Source organism: Amia ocellicauda, chromosome 18, assembly GCF_036373705.1.
Source record: "Amia ocellicauda isolate fAmiCal2 chromosome 18, fAmiCal2.hap1, whole genome shotgun sequence".
In the NCBI taxonomy this organism is placed as follows: Eukaryota; Metazoa; Chordata; class Actinopteri; order Amiiformes; family Amiidae; genus Amia; species Amia ocellicauda.
Window position 1 is genome coordinate 13,356,595 of NC_089867.1, and position 22,903 is coordinate 13,379,497.

The window sequence follows — 22,903 nt, forward strand, 5'->3', positions numbered from 1 at the left end:
GGTATCGTTTTTCAATGAAACTGTCTAGCTGTTAGGAAGATGAAACAAAGGACATGCTAACATCCCATGCACCGAGCACTGACGGCTGTCTGGAGAATAAAAAGCAGATGTGACTCAATTCTTCTGAGTTTCTTTAAGACTTGTCCTGTGAACTCTTGTAGAGCTTAGCAAAATAAATGTTTAGTACAGTGATTAACACCAAGGAGTCAGTTTAGCCAGACTCAAATAGACATTGTACCTAACTGAAAACTACAAACAGGGATAGTCTTCTTTACATTTTTTAGATTCTATCTTACAATTTCCCTTCATCAACTTCTTCTTCTTCTAAATATGAATAATATAAGTAGAAAAAGTACAATAACATCTGATAACTACTACTACTACTACTACTACTACTACTACTACTACTACTACTACTACTACTACTACTACTGTCATTTTGTTTAATCATTTCTTGAAACAGTCACAGAACACCTTCAGCCACCATGTCTAATTCCTTGCTCTGTTTGTAATGCAGGGGTGTCCGGCTCCAGACCTGGAGGGCTGCAGTGTCTGCTGGGTTTAGTTCCAGCCCAGCTCTCAGCTCCTTAATTGGTCTAATTAAACAATTAACTGGATAAATGGAACACACCTCTCCAGACGCTGAAAGTTCCTGTGGGTTCAGTGTTAGGAGTCAACCACACATTGTCAGGCATGGGCTGTAAGATCAAATATGACATTTTTACATAAGCCTACCTGAGGCGATCACGACACTAATGAAGTAATTAGGATCTGCAGTTGGAGCGGAACCCTTGCAGCGTGGGGCGCAGTTCCTGCAGGCGCCGGCAGGGGGCAGCAGTGTCCCTCTCTGCCCGCCCCGTGTAACCCGACGCCGGCCCGGCAGACCCACGCCTCCCTGCAGGCGCAGAGGGACAGGAGCCCCACAGCCACAGTGGATGATCCTCTCCGCAGCTCACAGCGCAGCCTGCACAGCTCCAGTCTGCTCCAGTGCCATCACCGTGGACTTTGTAGTCAGCGGTACCTTCACTTTGTCTCTACCCGCCCGATCCATTGCTTGTGCTGCGTTATACGAGCTCCAGCTGTTGCTTCTCGGAGTCTCCGGTAACTTAGACGCGTTTTTTAGACGCACTTTTTTTGCACATCTGGGATTCAGTCTGTGGTTCCCCCCCACCTAAGGATGTATCGTTTCAGTGGCCGGGCTGGGATGCTGTCCACACGCAGGGGGAATGTGTTGGACATTGTGGTCGCCTTGTTCTCCGCGTCTCTGGTTTCTTGCTACAACATTGACCTGGAGCATCCCGTCGTGTACCAGGGACCAGAGGGCACTTTCTTCGGGTACTCCGTGCTGGAGCATCACCATGATAATACGCGCTGGTAAGACATCTGTCCCCACATCTGTAATGGACACAAGCTTGACACACCTGCATGGACAGACCCAAGGAAGAAATGGTCTTGAATGCTCTTGACCAATGCTAAATGGTCTTGAAGGCACTTGGCCTGGGGTGCAATGTGTTGTTTGACTGCGCACTTTAGTGTTTCTTCTCCATACACACAAATTAACACATACACCTTTCTGGATGTACCTTTTCCACACATGGACCTTTCTCTCAAAATACTCAAAATACAAGTTATACTCTTTATACTCTTTATAACTGACTATTCATATCCGCGAAAACCTTTTCAACATGTGAAAGGGCTAATAGTGCGATAACAACTGAACTTCAAGGCAAAATATGATATTATTTTGTTTCATGTTTTTGTTTTACACATGCATGTTGTTTGTTAGTATTGTTGTTTATACTATTATCCGCTATTTTGTTGCGTGCTTTTTGAAAATATATAGATGTCATTTTATTTATGACAGCGTGTCCAGTGCCAGGTCATTTAAATGTTAAAAAACTCTATGTACATGCCCGTCTTTCCTCTTGCTTCTATGTACTCACTTATGTTGGTGTAAATTCTCCATCCACGTTAGGTTAATCATTGTGTGTTGTAAGTAGCCTATATAAGTCCAACAAACCGAAACATAAAACAATGAAACAAAGCTTTAACGTAAAAAGAAGTTCAATTTGTATATATCCATTAATTGTATACCCTTATCAGTTTTAACTACAATATGTTTGCATAGCCATTTGAAGTTAAGACCCCCAAATTATACCAAAGATATGATTGCATGAAAGGATATCTAACCAATTCACAATGCTGGGGTTGCCTGTGACAGACCAATGAACTGGAATACTTGATTTCACCACAGCACCCAGCAGTATCCATAACAGAGATTGTAGCACAACGATAAGCACATTTGGTGAGAATTTAACCAAACCCGATTAATTGCAGATCTAGACACATCTTTGCTTTTCATGAGTGCCAACTTCTAACATGTTGTAGCGTTGACAATACTTCTGTTTTCAATCCGTGGTGCAGCACCTCTGTGCAGGAATGCTCTCTCTTTTACTTTCCCTGTTCATTGGTAAGAATTATTCCACGCTCCCCCAGCACTTGCTTTTCCTCAGAAGGTGTCCTGTCCGACCGTACTGTTCCCATTTCTCTGCCTGCCTTCTAGTTTCCAGGTTCATCTGTGAACACAGCAAGGCACTGAAACCTGCAAAAGCACATTGTTGGAGGTCCTTGATCATTTTGACAACTAGGGCACATATCTTTCAATAGTGCCTTTATTAAAATGAGTCAGCACCACTGCGGCTGAATCGGGTTCATGTCTCTCTCTTTCCTGTTTTTAAAATGAGGAAACTGTTATGAACTTTAAGGGGTTATAGGGTCAGCTGTTTAAAGTAAATGAAGACAGTGAGATGGGGCCAGACTTGGGTTTCAGAAGCGTCTTCTGATTATGTGAGCACCTTACAAAACCCTACAGTCAGCCTTTAAAATGGCATCACATCACGATTCCATCTTTCAGTGCTATCATTCAATAGATTAAGGTATAGGTTTCCAAAGTATCTAAACCAATGTTCACGCCCAACTCCAGCGTCCAATGAAATGTGTCTCTGACCAGCTCTGCAGTTCTTTGTAGCTCACAGGCAGTCTTTGGAGACACCTCAGATGAAAGGTCTGGAAACTGCCTGACTTCCTCAGATGAGATTATAACATGTTTAAAGATTAAAAGTTAACGTTCTGAGTTGCTTCTCCTAATCTACAAATAGATCTACACACTTTTTAATATGGCTCCTGTGCTTTTATAGGTCCCTACATACATATGACATCATGCCAATTTTGTGAAAAAAAGAAAGTTAAACTCACGATACGTCACCATAGTTGGTTTGAATCCTTTCGAAAGGCAGTTATGTGCCCACAAGGGTTAATGCAAGCCACCCACTCACTGTGAACATAATTGACACTGAACATCACGAGAAGGTCTCCAATACATGTAGGATATCGTAACTCGTACGACGTAATGCTCCCCACGCTGGGCCTGAAACTTTATCTGTGAATGCTCGTATTCCTGTCACCATGACTTTGGATCAAGCATTTTAAAGGAGGTTATATTCAGAAGGGGATTGCCAGGCTTGCCATTAAATACCCCCGATTCTGCCACTTGCCAACAAATGCATAAAAGTTTGGTTCTTCATTCCTTTTTCTTTGTCCACGTGCATTGAGTTCTTGGTGTGTTTGCTTTTACTTTAGCAGAACTGCACAGTCAGGGGAGCATAGTGAATTGGGCTCCCAATGTGCTCTACTCAGTGTGTAGTGTTAGCACGGCATGCAGGAGTGTGACAGTGTGGGGAAACTAAGGTTTGATGTTTTCTCTCCCTCTCTCTCAGGGTGTTGGTGGGGGCTCCGAAGGCCAACTCCTCCTTCAGCTCGTCAGTGAGCTCCCCGGGGGCTGTATTCAAGTGCCGGGTGCACAGCAATCCCGACAAGCGCTGCACGGAGATGGACCTGGGCAGAGGTCAGTGGTTCCTCTCTGTTCCCTCGTTTGCTAGTTGAGATGGAGAGGTACAGTGTCAATTCACACGAGTAACTCCTGATACTCAACCATGAGGTTTGCTGAATTGAACGTAAACGAACAACAGCACAAAAGCGGCTTACAAACATTTCCAGTGATGTTGATGCACAAACGACTGCTAATTAACAATAAAATGGTGTAGAAGGTAGAGGCAAAATGTTTACATGTAGCTCCTTTGGGGAGACTGTCATTTCTCATTGTTGTCCTTCTGTTGTGGTGTGTTGGTTTAAACCGACTGTCCCGGATGTTTTTATGGAAAATTCTTTATTCATTTCAAGCTCATTGTGTGCATGCAAGGATCCTCAGATGGGTCTGACTTGCTGTGTCATGACATACACTGTGAGTTAACAAGCACGCAAGTCGGAGAAGGCAGATCAGGGAGAGACATCGTATCCAGGAGTGAAACCGCAGAGAGACCGTTTGGAGAGGTGACAGATAGCACATCTTTGGCAGAACGTGCTCAGTTTGGAAAAATCCATTGAAGAAAGTAATCTTGGTTGAAACATTTAGAAAACCATCTGTTGTACAGTCTGACTGAGCAAAAAATGGATTGGTCTGGAATTTTAAAAGCGTCCCCAGTTGGCGATTTACTTTGTTATAAGAACAAACTGTCAGTTAGAAATAGATTAGAATGTGACTTGCTGTATATTTCCTTGAGAATTGAAATAATCTCTGTAGACAATCTCAAGGACAAAGATTCCTTCTTGTATGTTCAATCTAAAAGAAAGTCTCCAAAGCACAAAATGATTTGCAAATGTATTTAAAATCATTCTACCTATGTACTCAGTGCAATTCAAAACACAACCTGAGTTTAAGGTATTGAAAGCTCACTTTGATTTAAAGCATTTAAGCATTCAATTCTGTGTGAGAGTGGAGCTGCTGCTGGTTCTGTTGGCCAATGGTATGAATGGGTTTTATGTTATCTTGATGAGTAATTATCCATTACGTGTCTGTAGTTTTTCAAAATCAGATTGTGTTGTAGTAAATAATAAACAGTTATGCCTGTGCTGAAAATAATGGGTTTTAAAATGAAGGCATTTAAAGTGTTGTTTGATACAAATGATACATTTTATAACTAACATTTTCCAGGGAAAATCGCCAATTATTTTATTATAGTCGCACCCATTTCCAAAACATAAAGCGGCCTTTCTTGTGGTCTGAAGGAAAGGAGAGGGAATTGACGCGATGGTCGTGTACACGCTGGCTGGCTTCATGCATCACAGGCAACACATACGTTATGAAATGAGGCATTAAAACAAAGCTGGGGTTATGCTTCGCTTGCAGGGGATCTGTTAAGTAGCAGCACAATTACAGGAGAAAGATAACAAGTCAGTGAACATGAGCACAAAAGGACACATTCAGCATGTGGGAAAATTAGCAACTAACTAAAACATAAATAAATGTATCCAGAAAAAAAAAAAACTGCAAATATGGTATTAATTATGTCATTATGTCAACAATGTGTAATTTATTTTATTTTTAAGCATTTAATCATATTTAGTGTTTGCATTTTCAACCTTGACCGTGTGTATTTGTGTAAACGGAAGCATTTCCCTCTGATGTTTTTATGTATTTTTAGAGCAAGACATTACTACAGATTCTGAAATAGTTATTGATTCGCTTCCACACTCAACCAACATCTATCCAAATATCATTATCAGGTTCAAATGCTATTGTTTCTGAATCTCAAACCTTGTACCTGCAGTCAATCGTCTAAAAGCTGGAAAAAATTGAACATGCATCAGTTTATAAAGCATGAAATTTAAACTTAGCTACTTACTTTCTGTTTTCAGTGTGGGATGCATACTTTATGTTTAATTAAAGTTTTATTACACAATTTGGCAGAACATATGAATTACTAGTCAGCAGTTAAAAACACAAAACAGTATATTGGTTTAGATATACTGTCCCCAGTATATGTAAAAGAAATATAAAGATTTCATATGAGATTAAATAAATACTACTTGTGCAGTCGCTGGAGTTTTAAAAACACTTTCCTGTGCTATTTAAACCAGTCTATTTGGGCTGTTTAGACAGCAGGAAAATATTTGGCTTTTTGCAGTAATTCTTTCTGAGCTTGTTTGAATGAGAGCCCAGCTGTGTGTTGAATGTGTGCTGCTGGACTCGGGCAGCGTTCGACAGAGTCATTGTTTTATACAGAGCTGCCAGCGCAGAGCCTGACCTTAGCTGTGCTTTTTCAGTCCGTATCTATTAAGAAACCCTTTTTCGTTATAAAATGACCTGCTGTGCATTACAGTTAGTTCACCAGGTGTCCTGTCATTAAGGTTGAAGTAATTGTGACGTTATAAATATATCTTATCTGTTCTTTGTGATCATGTTGAAGAGTTTTTTGGCTCTTGAGGTTTAAGATCTGAGAGGGGAATGAGTTATCTTGTGTTTTGGAGACTTTAAAAAACATACAAACCACAAAATCAGCCCTAGTTTTAGCAGATGCTAACCACAATTGAATATATTTTATTATGATTTCACACCTTGGATAACTCACTATTATGGTGTTGATCCAGTCTGTGGGATGAACTTTCTTTTTAATATAGGTTTGGAGAGATTGGATTGAAACTTGGCTGATCACCATTATTGAAACAGAAGCATAACTTTCCAGTATTGTATTTAACCTTTTGGTATTCTGTTTCCTTGTACCTTAGGGGGCAGCTATTGAAACCAGAGGCATTTCTGGCTTCCCAGGACCTTGTATAATTATCAGTGGAGCAGACTTATTTTACTAGATGGATATTCCTTATTTACTTTTTGTCATTTGCATGCCATAGTTTAGAGAGAGTGCGTTTATTTCAAAGTCTAGACTGTGATGACCTTGGCCAGAAACGTGGCCCGCTATCCGCCAATCCAAACACACCTACTCTGACCACACTGCCACTCTTCCACTTGTGCACATTGATAGTTGCGGCCTTGGATTTCACTGATCAAAGGGCAGAGGAACGATTTTAGGAAAACAGGGCCATATCAAACAAATATAGTTGAGCTTTTCCTGTACGTTTCTGTCATAAGTCCAGGGCTTAAAGAATGTAAGCTAAAATATGTAATGGCCAATATAAGTTTAAATAGCATTGAAATATGATATTAGTATAATATTATCATAGAAGAATTATAATATAATTATGTTTTTATTGCATGTAATACATTTTTAACATGATTTAGCGATGTTTAGTTTTATTTTAATATATTACACACAGTGTTTAATCTTTTAACCAGTTTAATTTGTTTATTTGCTGATTATGTAATATAAATTGATGCAGTGGATTTTTCTATCTGGAATATTCCTGATGATTGAGTACAGTAAAAAACAAACAAAAAAAAAACACTTATTCATGACTAAATATTTTAAATTTTTAAACACACAACCTCACTATAAAGTATAACATTATCCTAGTGAAGATCTTCAGTAGATCGAAACATTGATTATATATACATCAGAGTGCAGGTTCTTCTTTATTTTTACAGTTATGTGTTTTTCACATCTTTGTAAACAGCATAAGTTAATGGCCTACCTGTTACTCAATATTTCTGTTGGCAGCAGTTAGGGATAATTCTACTAATAGTGCCAGTTATCAATGTTTGGACAGTGCTGACTGTCCAAATATTACCTTTTTGTGAGAGAGGGTAGAGCACTAAGAGGCTCATAAACATAAATCATTGTGTTTCAGTTTTTCTTGCATCAGGTGAGCTCTGTGGTGAAGTACAGCTGCTGTTTCAGCTTCCTGACTTGGATGCCTTGTGGGTTCATTGCCCTGACAATAATTATCTCCCTCCATTAACCGCAATATTGATTGGGATTTAGGAGAGGTGATCTAATGCTTAACAAAAGAAAGAAAAGAAAAAGATTCTCTAAACTCATCACTTCACCTTTTAGGCAAAAATGGGAGGTTTTTTACTAAACAGTAGTCAAATAACAACATGGAGTCTGAAATAAGTTTTCTTCCAGTGAAGCCAAATGACGTCATAAGAGCTGCAGGAAGGGGTTACAACAGGACAGGCAGTTCTCTCTTTCTTAAGATAGCAATATTGAATAAGAAAGTCAGCAGCTGAGATACTGACACTGCAATTTGGGAAATGTGCTGTTTTTTTCTTGGTAGGTTTAGTGCAGTCTGCTTTGTTAGCATTTCAGCAAATAGAATGAAGCAAATCCATTTCTTACAATAAGCAAGTGAAACATTTTGGATCATACTGTAGTACATCTTATAATCTCAAGATTTATCCCCTTCCCCCAAATTAAAACATTGACAAACACTGAACCAAGAACTATACACTGAAGAGGAATGAAGAGCAGCCTATTGTGGGATTAAATAAAGAGAGTCAATCAAACACAGACAACCTGACCATAGAAACAAAAGGAGCCATTATTTCCCGTGAGAAATGCCCACATGCACAAGAAATATAAGTACCTGCATTGGACTGAATTCTTCTTAGAATGAGTGAAACAAGAATGAGTTTACACATTGAGTTTATACTGAATATTAGAGTTATTTATAGCTTCTGATGATGCCTTGGGTTCATTCAACGGTGTGTTTTTTTTTTGTACCCAGGTAACACTCAGGGGACATCGTGTGGGAAGACGTGCCAGGGGGACCAGGACAATGAGTGGATGGGCGTGAGCCTGGCCAGACAGGACAAAGAGAATGGGAATGTGCTGGTGAGTGGGAGGCCTTAGCTGAAAACAGCAGACTAATAACTATACAGTATAGTGGTCCTAAATTGAAGGATCAAGTAGGAGTAGGAGCAAAATATTACTTTTTGTCAGCTGGTTAATATTACTCTAACATGTGCTAAAGACTACGCTGATTAACATTTGGCAAGGGAGCAGGGATGGAAAACAGGGCGTGGGGGACATATGTCCTGCAATTCCAGATACGGCAGGGATGGAAATTAAACAGCTGGGGAGTGCATATAGCAACTGAGGTGATGACAAGCTGTTTATCACAACCATTGCATGAAAGAAAACGCGAGAGAAGAGAAAAGCCCCGACAGGTGAGGCTCGTTTTAAACAGAATACACGTCCGACTTCTGCCAGAGTCCACAGAGATAAAGAGATCAAAAGCCCACCGTGGGGAACGCAGGAGGTTGTTTTTTCCCCTTGGCGTTGCCCTTGGGCTGGTTCTTCCTCCTCAGAAAAGCCTTCCAACACAAACTCTCACTGACCAAGCCAGTCCTCCAGTATTTTCCTGGCGCTCTCCTCCGCTGTGGTCCTCCCTCCACCGCCCACACCGCCACCGATCCCAGCCGCGCTGCTCAGGGGTTTACCACACTTGGATGGTAGCCACACCTTTTGACGTTTCAGAGACTATTGCTGCTAACAAAGACATCTCCAGGGCTCCCATTGCAGCCGTTGAAACGCACTCTTTTGTTGTTAAATCATTTTTAACTTGTTCAATATTACATATGTATATATATATAAAAAACTTTATGCAGTCAGAACATTGTGCCCTTAAGTATTAATTAGTGCTTCTACTTTTGATACTCTTGGAAAAGCAGAGTTTGAAGTTGTTTTCTCTGTGAGGTTTTAAACTCAACAAATTCCACAAAAGCTATGTAAAGGACTTGGTTGTGTTATATTTTTAACCCAATCATACACAGATGATTGTCAATGCAAAGGACAGTAAACAAGTGCAACTGTGTGTTCACTTTTCTTTTGTGAGACAGCCTGAAAAGTGAGGCCTCCAAATGTCTAGAAACCCCTGTAACTCGGGGGGAGGTAGGGCAAGGACTGATGGAGGCTCTGGTGAGATAGTGGGATCTACAGTTTTGTAGATCTTGTCTGTCGTGATCTACAGTTAAGTTTGGAAATGTGAACTTGCAGCTGGCTGCTCTGTTAAGATCTGGGTAGGTGAGCTGCGTGAAGGTAATGTTTTTATTTTATTTCTTCCTTTGAGACCTCTTTGTGCCAAGGCCTCTGTTGACTGTCCTTGCTTCAAAGCCAGTGATAACGGCAGTGGAGACTTTTGAAATCGAGTGGCTTCATGTTTCCTGGTGACCTTCCAGCGCAGGTGGGCAGTGACCACAGGGAGACGGGCGGCAGTGCTGGGGGGAGTGGGCTGCTGAGAAGAGGGGTGTTAGATGCAGGCCTTGTACTTTCATCTTTCCGTGCGGAGCGAGGCATGAAAAGAAATTGTGACCACCTCGGAGTCAGATGTTGACTGATGGTCCCCTTGAAACTCACTATAAATATTAATTTCTGAAAATCTTCGATGCAAGACCTACATTCCTAGTAATAGCTGTACAAAGGTTTTGTTTTATTTGCATGTTTTATTTTGCATGGTTTATTCTGTAGTAGTATATTGAATTATCACATCATATTTTATTTGTTTATTTAAACTATGATTACTAAAATACGTTGACGTCTAGTTTCTGCTCAGATGGGAGCTGGCGCAACTATTTTGGGTGCTCTCTGTATGTTGTAAACAAAGTTGATATACATGTATGTTTCTGCTACATGTTAAAATGTGATTTTTCATTTCAGTTTGTTCAGGGTTGTAGTTCAAGGCAGTTCAGATTAATGTGACGCTTGGGTCATGTGTTTAGTTCAGCCCCTCTCAGTTACATGTCAGTGATAATGTTGATAATGTTCTTATGGTTTCTGGCAGCGTTTAAACTTTATTACTATTACTTAGAGTCAGGTCCAGGTTGCCTTGTGGTTTGGACCCTGGGCAGCCACTCAAGACTTCATGCCTTTTGGTAAATACTTTGGCTTTCTTGTCAAGCCCGTTTGTTGCTGAATGAGCGTAAAGCACAAACCTGCTGCAGACTCGTGTGTGTTTTTTGTCTGTGCTGCGTTTGTGGTTGATGTCTGTGGAAAATCAAGTGTTGTTTTTCTCTCTTTCATCTCTGTGTCTTTTTGGAAAGCTTGTAAACTTCCCAATAAGAGGGAAGACATTCTCCGGCTTGAGCGCTGTAAATTACGCTGTTTCCAAATGCCTGTCATAACTGGTGGTGAAAGTGGTTTGGAAGGAGTGAACAAATATATAAAGTCTCGATTGATTTTCTGTGGAGGTGGTTGGAGAGAAATATGGGGAAATTGCCCTTCATTTGAAAGGATGTGCTTCATAATATTTCCCTTTTTTGTTGAAGAAAATCTCTGAAAATCTTTGATTTATATGATCTCTTGATTTTTTTCCCCCTTCATTCATTAATTCATTCATTTTTTATGTGGAACAAAGACTAAGATAATAAAGAAAGAAGCTGCAGTTTTCTAAGAAGAAAACCATTGAGTTTGCACAGAAAACTTTATGAGCCAAAGCATGTTTCTTTAGGTCCCAAATTATTACCACATTTTATGTGTCATTATTTGTGCAGTGTTTGGAAGTCATTCCATAGTTTCCTATTTACTTTCAAGGTTCTGGAATGCAAGCATGAGACTGAGTAGTCTTGTTGAACTCTGTTTCACAACAGCTAATGGTCAATTAAAAAAAAGAAAGAATCCCCCTGGGAAGAGGCAGAGCTGGTTGTCAGGTATGAATCATTGGAGACTGTGGGGAAGAAGTCTTGAAAGGCTGTCTACTGGTTATCTGTAGTGCTTGGACATAACAAAACTGAAAGAAAAACTTTAATGTTTAGATCTTCTATGCAGGCGTACAGTAAATAACAAGGACCCATGTAAACATTGTGAAAAAGCCCACTGTAGACAATCACCTCGTTCTACTGATAGTAAGACTTTTGTGGATGATATCTTCTTCAGAACTATTTTGTTGTTCGTCCAGTGTGTGCCGTAAATGAAGAAAATGCTATTTCTAGCATTGCAGATCTTTACGCAGCTCGTAATTGATGTGACCTTAGACTCAGGAGTCTTATGTTTTGCTTTTTGAATAAAGCAAAAAAAGAGTCCAGTCTTGTTTAAATGTGAAGCCTGATGTTCCCAGTTTACCCTGATGAAGATGTGCAGCAGAATGATGATGTGTTATCTCGAGCTGTACCTTTTTGTGAATCAGCCTTCATCTCACCCCTGTGTAGCATTAGTGCATCTACTGAAACACTCAGGCAATCAGAGCACAGTTAATCCTCAGTACTTCAGAGTGGACGTCACCAGTCATTTTGCTGCTCAAAATGCAGACTTTCTCGCTTTATCTCTGCAGCACAGTAGCTTCTTCCTTGCCATGATGCAACAAAGTAACAGGATAAGAATGATTACAAGATCTAATTAAGTCAACTAGATATAACTGATAACATTACTTTTTTCATATCTGTGGAATATTTATTTAGATGCACATTGAATAAATTGGATTTATATTAGATGCTACAGCTACCTTCAAGACTAATTCCTTCAGAAAAATCATGAAACTAAAAACTAAAAAGAAGGTTGACCTTCATTAAAAAAATGGCAAAACCTGTAAGTGTGCGCTGTAATAGGAGAGCTTTCTCTTTCTTTCTAAGAGTCTGTCTCTGTCGGCTTCGGCTCCTTAAACACGTGCGTCTCAGCTGGAGGGCTAGCGGGTTTTGTGGTGGCGTGTGCGTGCGTGTGTCTGTCTGCGTTTCACACTGCTGACACGCGGGAGGGCAGCCACTCAGAGCCAGCACTGCACATCAGAGAGAGGAGCAGAGGGAGAGCGGCCAAGCAGCTGCAGGAGTGCTCGGGTCAGGCGCTGGAGGGGGCCAGGCGAGCTCAGGGGCCCCCCTGGAAGGAGCTCAGCCCTTCTCTCAGACTTTCCATTTCCCAGGGTGCAACTTGGTCAGACCCCACAAACAGCGAGAGGATTCCACATGTGTGCGTTACCCCTCTCTTGCTCTGCATCATGCTGTAGTTTTAGCTCAGATGATTAGGAACTTAAGACAAGAAAGTAACAGAAAAGCTAACGAACAACTGAGAGAAGGCCATTTGTCCCGTCCTGTTCATAGGGTTTCGAGCAGATTGTTGGTCCCTGATTGTTCTGTCCCTGACACTGTGCACCAGGCTGGGGAATCCTGGTCACAGCAGGCAGGATCAGACTGGCACCAGTGCTGACCGGACTATAGGGGACAGTTCTGACTAGACTGTAGGGGACAATACTGACTGGACTATAGGGGACAGTGCTGACCAGACTGTAGGGGACAGTGCTGACTGGACTATAGGTGACAGTGCTGACCGGACTATAGGTGACAGTGCTGACCGGACTATAGGTGACAGTGCTGACCAGACTATAGGGGACAGTACTGACTGGACTATAGGGGACAGTGGTGACTGGACTATAGGGAACAGTACTGACCGGACTATAGGGGACAATCTGTGCCTTAAGCAGAGGTTTTCTCTTCTGTGCATTTCTACACATGCTCTTTAAAAATCATGACTTCCAGTGGCCTCTTTTATACACAGGATGGGTGGATCTTGTTGTTGTTTGGATGATGTCATATGTCTGTTGCTTGGCTGCTATTTACTTTCTTCCTTCGAAGCCAAATCAGTGAACAACAGTTGTTATGGAGTTATAATTGACGTACAGTACAAAAGAATTAGCAGTACATCAGGTCAGTCATATTAACTGTGACTTTTTGTAAATTAATACCTTGTACCAGTGTTATTTCATTTTTGCCTCTGAGCCAATAGAAAGCAGTTGAATAAAATATTCATATATAAAAATATAAAATATATAAGGGTTGAGGCAGTATTTAAGAACACCGGAACAATAGATGAACCCACAGAGTAAATTACAGAAACGTCTCTTCTGGAAGCTTGAGCGCTCTTTGAGTTTATCTTGACAAGAGCTCTTTCCTGCAGTGCCCTCTTCAGTTCGCAGTGTGGTTTCCCAGCCACCCACAAATCATAAATCCTTCTTGCCATGATTAAATAGCACCACTGTTGGCTGACGCTCCTCCGTGTGTGTTACAGGCCTGCGCGCACCGCTGGAAGAACGTTTACTACGCAGCTGAGCAAATCCTGCCCCACGGCTTCTGCTCCGTCATCCCCCCCAACCTGCAGGGCAGCACCAGGTCCCTCATCCCGTGTTATGAAGGTAAGAGGCACTGCTGTGAGTCGGGGAGGCGAGGAACTGAAGGAGGTTTGGGAAAGGCGCTCTCGTGTCAAAAGTGAAACCCATGTCAACCAAACACCTGTTGATCTGTGTGTGCGCGCGTGTGTGTGCGTGCGTGCTTGTGTGTGTGTGTGTGTAAGCATATGCTCCTGTTTAACATTGAATTAAACCCCAAAAGTTCCTCATACATGTGTGTCCATATCCTTGAACTGTGTTTTCTATAACAGTCTGATTTTTTTCTACAAAGGAAGAATGATAAACATTTCCGATCTTATGCCTTTCACTTCCTTCCTTCTCCTGACAGCTATCTCCAAAATGCTCGCTGCTCCCCTAGTCCACCGCTTGTTTGTCATACATTTCACTAGTACAGAGCTGTCTGTGGCGATCCAAGCCTAATATTGTCTGTAATGTGAGAGTGTGTCCCAGAAGTGTTTGCTGAATACAGCACCGTTTCTTTTTTTCTTTTTTTTCTTTTTTTTAAACAAAAATCTCCATTTTAACCCAAATTCCTTTTTGGATGCGACACTGGCTTTGACTAAGTCCATATGGAACAGAGGAAGGATTCCAGTAAATCTTGGCTTGGGGATGTTGGCATGGCTCTGAGTGAAATAATGTGTGGTTTGTTTTTTCTTGTAGAATATAAGAAGAAATACGGGGAAGAGCATGGCTCATGTCAAGCTGGAATAGCAGGCTTCTTTACTGAGGTCAGTAATGGTTTGTGTACTTCTATACTGTACGCTAAATAACCCATTCACTGGCTGTTAACTGTGTCATCCTGCTCAATTTGTGATGATTCTCGCTGATGGACATATATCAAGTGCAAAACGCCAGGCTGTTACAATGTAGCATTTTTTTGCAGAAGCCGAAGAGTTGATTGAGGAAAAAGTGGTATTTTAAAATGTAGTTTTCTTCTTTTGAGGTGATACTGCTCTGTACAGCTTCTTCTCATTCATTCGCCAATCCATCACTCTGTCATGCTGTACATACACTAGAGGGGATTTGTAAAGTGTGGTTCACATGCCAGGACATTACCTAATTGAGTAACAGCAGCAGGCCCAAGCCCAGCCCTAGACCTGGCACAGGGCAGGAAGTCTGGATGGGTACCACCTCAACCAAAGAAAGGGTTTGTTGTAAGTAGAAAAAAAAAGAAAAAGACAGAATCATGAATGCAAGCTGTGAAAAATTATAAGTGATTTTTTTATTTGAGGAGAGCGCCCTTTCATTACCGAGCACCAACTCCAGCCTCCAAAAAACTAAGTAGCTCTTGTTACTATTGGACATATTAAACTTCATTAGAACTGTAATACTAAAAGGGCGAGAAATAATTCAGTTTCTAAAATCAGCTCAGTAAATGCCAAGCATTCACACAAGACAAACAGACAAATGAATTGAGATCAGACCTTACAGCTATAAAAGAACAAAGAGGACTATGGTTATATAAGTAGCGCAGGTGTGCTCACTCAGGGTGTGATATAAAATATGCAATATCTAAAGTTGTCGCTGTTTTAGACAAAGAGGGTGAGAATTACTGAGCAGAGGATCCTAGTGCTTGAGTAGGAACAAGGAGAACTAGCAAAAGTGTAAACATTAGATTGTACTCGATCAGATGTTAAGCTCCAATGAATGTTTAGCAATTTAATTTTCTGCAAAAAATCATATCTGGTGATAATCATCTCCCTTCATTCCATCTTCCTGTGTACATATGCAGGTTAGGATTTTTAAAGTCGGAAAATTAGTACTACATAGTTGTAGCTATTTGTCCTGCTTGGCTGAAAATAAGATGACTGTTAAGACTCTGGCTGCTCTGGGAGAACTGAAGCCGGCGTCTCTGCCGATCCCTCAGAACTCGCTCTTCCAGATGAGAGATAGAGAGAGAGAGAGCGATCGGTGCAAAACACCACGTCGTTCGCAAAGCTTTCTGTGGCTGAGTAAGCGTGAACAATAAAGCACATCAGAGTGAGACGGATTAGCCTCACACACGGCATATCCAGAGTGCTCCCCTAAACGTGTTTTAATAGCATGTTTTTCATGAGAAATGGCGCAGTCGGATCTGCTTGGAAAGCTACCAAGAACAACTCCACTATCACACGAATCCTCCTGCTATGCCCAGCACCTGTTTCCTTTTTAACTGTAGATGCCTTTAACTAACAGCATTCACTTTAAAAGACCCCAGGGGTGGACCTGTTCAAGTTGGTTCTGTTACCTTCTAATGACACAGATAAATTAAGTTTTCCATTATCTTAAGATCAAGTCTATCAAGAATCGTATCAGGCTCTGGTAGCCTTTCATGAATTGAGAAGCTAATTCTGGTGACATAAAAACATTAATAATATTACATGAATGTAGCTGAAAATAGTATAATTCAATTACGCTTATCATGGTAATACCATGCTAAAATAATATACCCGTGTCATGTGCAATGCCTGCAGGAGACTTTAAATTGTAAGTGCGACCCATTACATTTTTTTAAATACTCCTCTTTACCGACATTAGCATGCTACTGTATCTGTGTTTGGTCTTTTGGAAGACTATTGATCTCATGCTAGACAGCTGTTATGGGGAAAGTAACTCTGATAACTCTGGTATTAACTGATAAAAATGAATTTTGATAATGTCCCTTCTGAACGTTTACCATAATGCATGAACATTGTAATCTTATGATATAACGTAGCATTTTTCTTGCTCGCTCTTGGTTCACTATATTTGTTTATTTGACTGAGATGTCACTGTGTTTAGCAGTGAGTTTACCATGGTATAGGTCGTTTGTATGGGCTGTGTAACCACAATATAACTAACATCTCCAAGGAGAACATGTTTTTAATACAAAGCACAATTTGGAACATCAAAGGAAGCCTTACCATTTGCCATTTAGTTTCAGACTGTGGTGGCTTGCAGAGATTACAGCGTGGTGTGAGGCTAGCTAACCAGAGGTGAACCCATCACCGCAAACTGTGTAATCTTCCCCGTTGTAGCAATTGTGTAGGAAGTAGGCACTGCAACCAGATCTGTAAAAGAAACGAAAGCATTACTGCTTATAGTATATTCTGTGTGTGTGTGTGTGTGTGTGTGTGTGTGTGTGGAGAATGTGTTCCCCAGCAGCTTCTTTCATACCTTCATTGTCTTGCAGGAGCTGGTGGTGATGGGAGCTCCAGGGTCGTACTACTGGACTGGCACTGTCAAGGTGTTAAACCTGACTTCAAACTCTTTCTACAACCTGAAAAACGAAGTCGTGGGAGCAAGCAGGTACAGCTATCTAGGTAAGACATTCTCCGAAATGCCTGCTAGAAAGGTTGTCATCGTAGGAGGCAGCCAATGAGTGCATGCTGTTCACTTGCAGGGAATTGTCTGTTGACGTTAACTGGTAAAGGTTTATTTATTTTGTATGCTTCTTACTGTGTTGGAGTTGGAGAAAACTCTGTTCTGTGAAAACTCTGGAGGATAGTTTGCTAAACTAACCATGGCTGAAGAGAGGTCATCTAAACTTAACATCTGTATAGGTTTCATGCGAGTGGTAAGATTTTTCCCCTGTTGCAGGTCCTCATATAATTTCCTGCCCGTGTCACTCGGCTCACATTTCTTTCATTTAACATGTACCAGTTGCATGCAGTATAAGGTACAGCATATGTAGCCCTTTACTATTCATATAAACTACGCTCAGAATATTTTACAGAGAAAAAAAAGTAATCTAATTTGGACGATACTAGATGAATTGCACTAGGTAAAATATTTTCCTGGAAATCACAGTCAGTTTAGTCTTTGTTTGAATATTCTGTAAGAGGAACATTGTAATACAAATAATGTGATCCCTGTAGATGAGGTTGTGTGCAGTAGTGTTGATGTACCATGAATAGAGTCGCTGTATTTTATTGGAGTATAAAATCTTAATTACGTTACTGCACGCTCTGAAAAGTCTCCTGCATATTTGAGATCAAATCATGGAATATATGCTCTCTTCTTACAAATCCCGTTTCCTTTATTTCCGTCATCGTGTGCCCCTCCTTCTTCCGTACTTTTTTCCACTGGTGTTTGCTAAATACATGTCTGAGTCACTCGATTCTCAGGCCGGTGCACTCAGTTCTTTTCAGGTGCTGTGCAGGATTGCTGGATCCCAGGGTTTCGGTGGACATTCAGAGCGTTCAAGCAGGGGGTCGTGTAACACAGTATAGCTGTTGAACAAAAGCTCTCTCTCTCTCTCTCTCCCTCTCTCTCTCTCTCTCCTTCTCTCCCTCTCTCTCTCTCTCTCTCTCTCTCTCTCTCTCTCCTTCTCTCTCCTTCTCTCTCCCTCTGAGTAGGATATGCGGTGACAGCCGGTCACTTCTCTTCACCCACAGCTACAGATGTTGTTGGGGGAGCACCGCAGGATGGGGATAAAGGAAAGGTGGATATTGTTTCAAATCCCTCCTGCCAAGAAATCATTTTTTTTCATTTGTGCAAACAGATAACATGGCTGTACTATACACAGCATTGCATTATGCAACATTTTCCTTTATTATCTGAGTGCTTTCTATTTTTGTGATCTCCTTCAACATGTCATGGGCAAATGTTTGTGCATCGTTTGGCAGTGAAAATATCAGGATGTATCAAACAACACTGTCAGTCACACACCAAAATACTTACAAATATATTGTAATACAGTAAAAATCTAAAATTAGCGATAGTTTTCATGCCCCGTGTTTCCGATTTTGTTTACAATCCACATTTCTGTGGTTCTAGGTTCACATGTTCAAGATTGACAAAGGGTCCCTGGTGAAGATATTTCAGGCCTCTGGGAAAAAGGTAAGCAGAGAAATCAAATTCATTAGGTATTTCAAGACAGTAATTGTTTTCTGAGACTTTCATACAAAACAGTGGGGTTTCCATACAGATTGTGTAATAAAACCAGTAGAAACCTCCAGCCAATGAAAATGTGTAATACTAGCCAAGGAGAGAGTTATTTATATACTGGAAAAAATACATATAATACTATATATCCTTTTTTTGGTCTTTAAAAACACAAATGTCCCATGTTACATTAGTGCCTTATTAACAGACCAGTTTATTTAACCTGGCCTTGAAAAGATAACACTCAGAGAGCAGGATCTCCCAGCCAACTGGCTCAAAGACTTCCCCTTGGTTGCACAAGATCAACCAAAAGCAGTGCTGCCACATTCTGCCTATTTAAATGTTTCTGTGAGATTTCAGGCCAGAGATTTCATAATTTCAACTGAGAGGAGTGTTTGAATTTGAGCTGCGGTGTTTCACTTCATACTGAAATACTGTCATCATGTACTGAGTCATTCAACTGCTTTGACCTTTGCACAAATAATCCTGAACTGTAAATAATTGTAAACTGTCAAAATGTATCTGATTAATTTTGTCTTTGCCATAACCTGCTCTGGCAAAGCAAGTGACATTTAACAACACAGTGAAAGCAACAACCCAAAAAGATTCCCCTCATCCTTAGCATTTTCAAGTTTGTTTTTCTTCTCTTTTGCAAAGCAAAGAAAGAGAACACGCCATAATAACAGAATTAAAGGATAACTGACATGGAAAGTTCCCCGTTAAACAGCAACAAACAACCCTGATTTCTGCCAATATAGCTTTTCCATTTTAAAAGCAGGAATCTGAACTAAGATTGTAGTAACAGTAGCAATATGGTTGAACGATGATTCCTTGGCAACAGCAAGTTTTAACAATGATAGATTTTTTATAATAATGATACCTGAGGAATGATAGGGATGATCACAAGAGCAGCACACAAACTGGAGAGATTGCAAGCTGCAGGAAGTGCCTGGCGATTGTAACCTGACTGAATGCTCTGTTGTGGCTCGGCTTGGTTCCAGATGGGCTCTTACTTTGGCTCCTCCTTATGTGCAGTTGACCTGAACAGAGACGGCCTGTCAGACCTGCTGGTGGGGGCGCCCATGTTCAGCGAGATCAGAGATGAGGGCCAGGTGTCGGTCTTCCTCAGCCGGGGCAATGTGAGTGTGCTGGCTTTCACATCGGGAACCCCACATGTGTTCGCTTGGTCTTGCGGGGTTCACTGGAGCGTTGTAAGAGCAGTCATAAATGTATTGGCATCAGCGAAGCAGCTTCACCATGCTGTTGATATTGTTATTTTGTACACTCAAAGCAAAGCAAAACGTCAAAACGTTTTACCACATAGTATTAAAATGTTCCCCTCTTTTCACTTGTATGCTGAAGCTCTTGAGGATTTCTAAGTCTTTCATTTATTAAAGGCTTGTGTTAAGTGACACAATCCTAGTCCCAGGGTATGCCTCTATAGTTGTGAGATGCCCAGTGGTGACAGTTTGTTCAAAGCTGCCAGGCCTGTATGGGGTGGAGTAGACGGTGGCATCCCATGTTTAATGCCTGGGTGCTTCTGAACGTGCTTTATTAGTTGCATTAGTTGTATCCTCTGATTGACACCAAAGCCTTGATGTGTATTTCCCAAATTGACCCAGTGTGCATTTCTCAGAGGAAACTTCCTCTCTTCCAGGCTTATATAAGGATGTCGGATGGTTAAACAATGGCTAAAGAAAACGAAGGTTGCACTGAAAGTGACTCTGATTTAGAGTTCACCCCCTGAGTCACTCTGCAAAGAAAGCATGTGATAAATTACTGCTGAATTCAAATAATGTATTATTTTTCCAAGGAAACAATTTTGCATTCTAAATAAAAAAGGGAAATAAAACAACACTGACACTGCACTGTGTCTGCCTGTGTGCTCTCTGTGCTGCAGGGCGTGATGGAGGAGAAGGAGATCCTGAATGGAGACAATGCCTACAATGCCCACTTTGGGGAGAGTATTGCCATACTGGGGGACATCGACGATGACGGCTTCCCAGGTCTGCCCTCCACTCTCAGCTCTTGGACTTTTCTTGTCAGAGTTTGCCCTTTTTATCCTTAATCTCAATTTATTCAAGACAGGGAGGGGCATTTAAAAAGATATGCTAATTTAAAGTGTTTGAAGGTATTAAGGGCATTTGAGACACAAAACACCTGGCTGAATAATTAATCAATCAGTGCAAATATCTCGGGAGCTGTCAGAAACAAATCCCAGTTTTGAAAAAAGGACTGGAGGGTGTTTGAATTAGCCCTGATACATAACTGTATTATAAGGATCTGAACACTTTGGGTTTTTTTTGGCTACAAAATATTTAATTTCTTATATGAATCATCAGTTTATTGTTTTTAAAGACATAGGGACACACGCTAGTAAGTGACACACTGACAGCTCTTTGTTCTCCTAAGAAAGCCATGCCAATCTTTCTTGGCACATTTGAGTCAATCACAGGTTATTCTTGGCAAGTGCCATGCGTTTGGACCAGGGAGCCCTGGAAGCTGTTCACTAAGGAGGAAGAAGCTGTGATAGCCGGACGCATGAATCCCTGCCCAGTCATTTCCCATGACAATACTATAGCACTTTACTGGAAGTACTTTTGTTTCCATACTGTACTGCAAAAAAAACCTGAAATCCCCAAATAATACTAGACTTGGGTTTTACAATGTCTCCTCTGCTTTGGAAACATACCATGCCTAGTTCAATAGATGGGTCAGACTTGAGCTCTGGATAAAAGCACTCCTCGCTGTTCCAATTTTACATTTTAAAGAATCTCAGTTACAATTAGGCAGTCAAGTGGCATTTCTATAGCAATCCCTTCAGCATTTTTTTTTAAAAACATTAACTAAAAAATCCTCCCCAGAAAATCAACACCTGCCTCTGAGAGACAGATGGTGTGCCCTGCTCCCTGAGCTTCACGTTCCTCTTTGCACTCGTTCATACTTTTATACGAGCCTCGATAGCTGTGAAGTCTATATAAAGTGACTTACTTCAGGAATGAATGGTGCACAACGTCTGCTTTAAACAAACACAGGTTTTATTGAGTTGGTAGGCAGAGAAAGGCAGCAGATTCACAGTTATGATCAGATCATTTTCCCCCGTTTTAACTCTCTAATTTTCCCTCGCTTTCCACTGCAGATGTGGCAATAGGAGCCCCCAAAGAAGATGACTATGCAGGAGCAGTGTACATCTACCATGGTGACGCTGACGGGATTGTGAATAAATACTCCATGGTAATTACCTTCATGGAAAAAGAACTCGCCATTGATTTGATATTGCAATCGAATGCTTCTTTCTCAGTTCATTGCAAAACAAGAATTCTGCAACAGTTCCATAGTTTAGGAATGACAGAAAGACATTTCAGTGCGCATGATTGCTGTGTTTATCTATCACTTCCTTGTAACTCTGCACTTCCAGGACACAAAGATGTTTGTCTCTGCGGAGTATGTGTGTTTATAGACACTATCTAGACTGTACTATCTGCATCAGATAACAAAGAAATTTGGTTGAGAACTGAAGTGGGTTCAGAATGGAGATTGAGAACATTATTTTGTTTCTAAGGCTGTAAAAAACTGAAAAAGAAAAGGTTAATAAAATAATTTAAAAAATACAGAACATGTAGAATCGGATATAATGCAAAGACCGACCCAAACCATGTTTCCCTCAGAGGCTGTCAGGACAGAGCATCAACCCCGGCCTGCGCATGTTTGGCCAGTCCATTTCCGGGACTGTGGACATGGATGGAAATGCATATCCAGGTAAGGCCTGTCTGAAGCAGAAAATAGGTGAAGTTAGTCGTGACATTTCTTACCAGGGTCTTAGACTGCAGAACACAAATCATTGAAGCCTAGTGATGTCATCTGGAAGCTAAAACATAAAGTCTGTTATTGTTCAGTATTTGTAGCTTTTGTAGTATTTGGATGATGTCAGATGTACCCTCTATGTCTGTGTCTTCTTAAAGTACACCTGATGACAGTAAAATACTGTTTCATTGACAAGTAAAGTAAAAAGGACAGTAAATGTGATTTCAGCAAGCCTCTGTTTAGAGCTGATCACTCCTTTGAGTTCTAGCTGGCTCTTGCCTCGGTGCTAGGAGACCTGGTGAGAGCATTCAGATGGAAAAGAGATAAGAGACGGGAGAGCAACAGGAGTGTG

General features: G+C 41.0%; 1 protein-coding gene across 1 annotated transcript in view; it reads left to right on the plus strand.

The window, feature by feature from the left end:
- The first annotated feature begins 939 nt into the window (after positions 1-939).
- Positions 940-22,903, plus strand: part of itga9 (integrin, alpha 9) — a 94,033-nt gene continuing 72,069 nt past the window's right edge. Inside the window, exons 1-12 of the mRNA XM_066690522.1 lie at positions 940-1,374; positions 3,777-3,904; positions 8,521-8,627; positions 13,785-13,908; positions 14,563-14,630; positions 17,054-17,183; positions 18,219-18,304; positions 18,640-18,702; positions 19,749-19,886; positions 20,648-20,753; positions 21,887-21,981; positions 22,416-22,506. Of these exons, the coding sequence (XP_066546619.1) occupies positions 1,178-1,374; positions 3,777-3,904; positions 8,521-8,627; positions 13,785-13,908; positions 14,563-14,630; positions 17,054-17,183; positions 18,219-18,304; positions 18,640-18,702; positions 19,749-19,886; positions 20,648-20,753; positions 21,887-21,981; positions 22,416-22,506 (1,333 nt within the window). The 5' untranslated portion in view covers positions 940-1,177. The remainder of the gene's footprint in view (positions 1,375-3,776; positions 3,905-8,520; positions 8,628-13,784; positions 13,909-14,562; positions 14,631-17,053; positions 17,184-18,218; positions 18,305-18,639; positions 18,703-19,748; positions 19,887-20,647; positions 20,754-21,886; positions 21,982-22,415; positions 22,507-22,903) is intronic.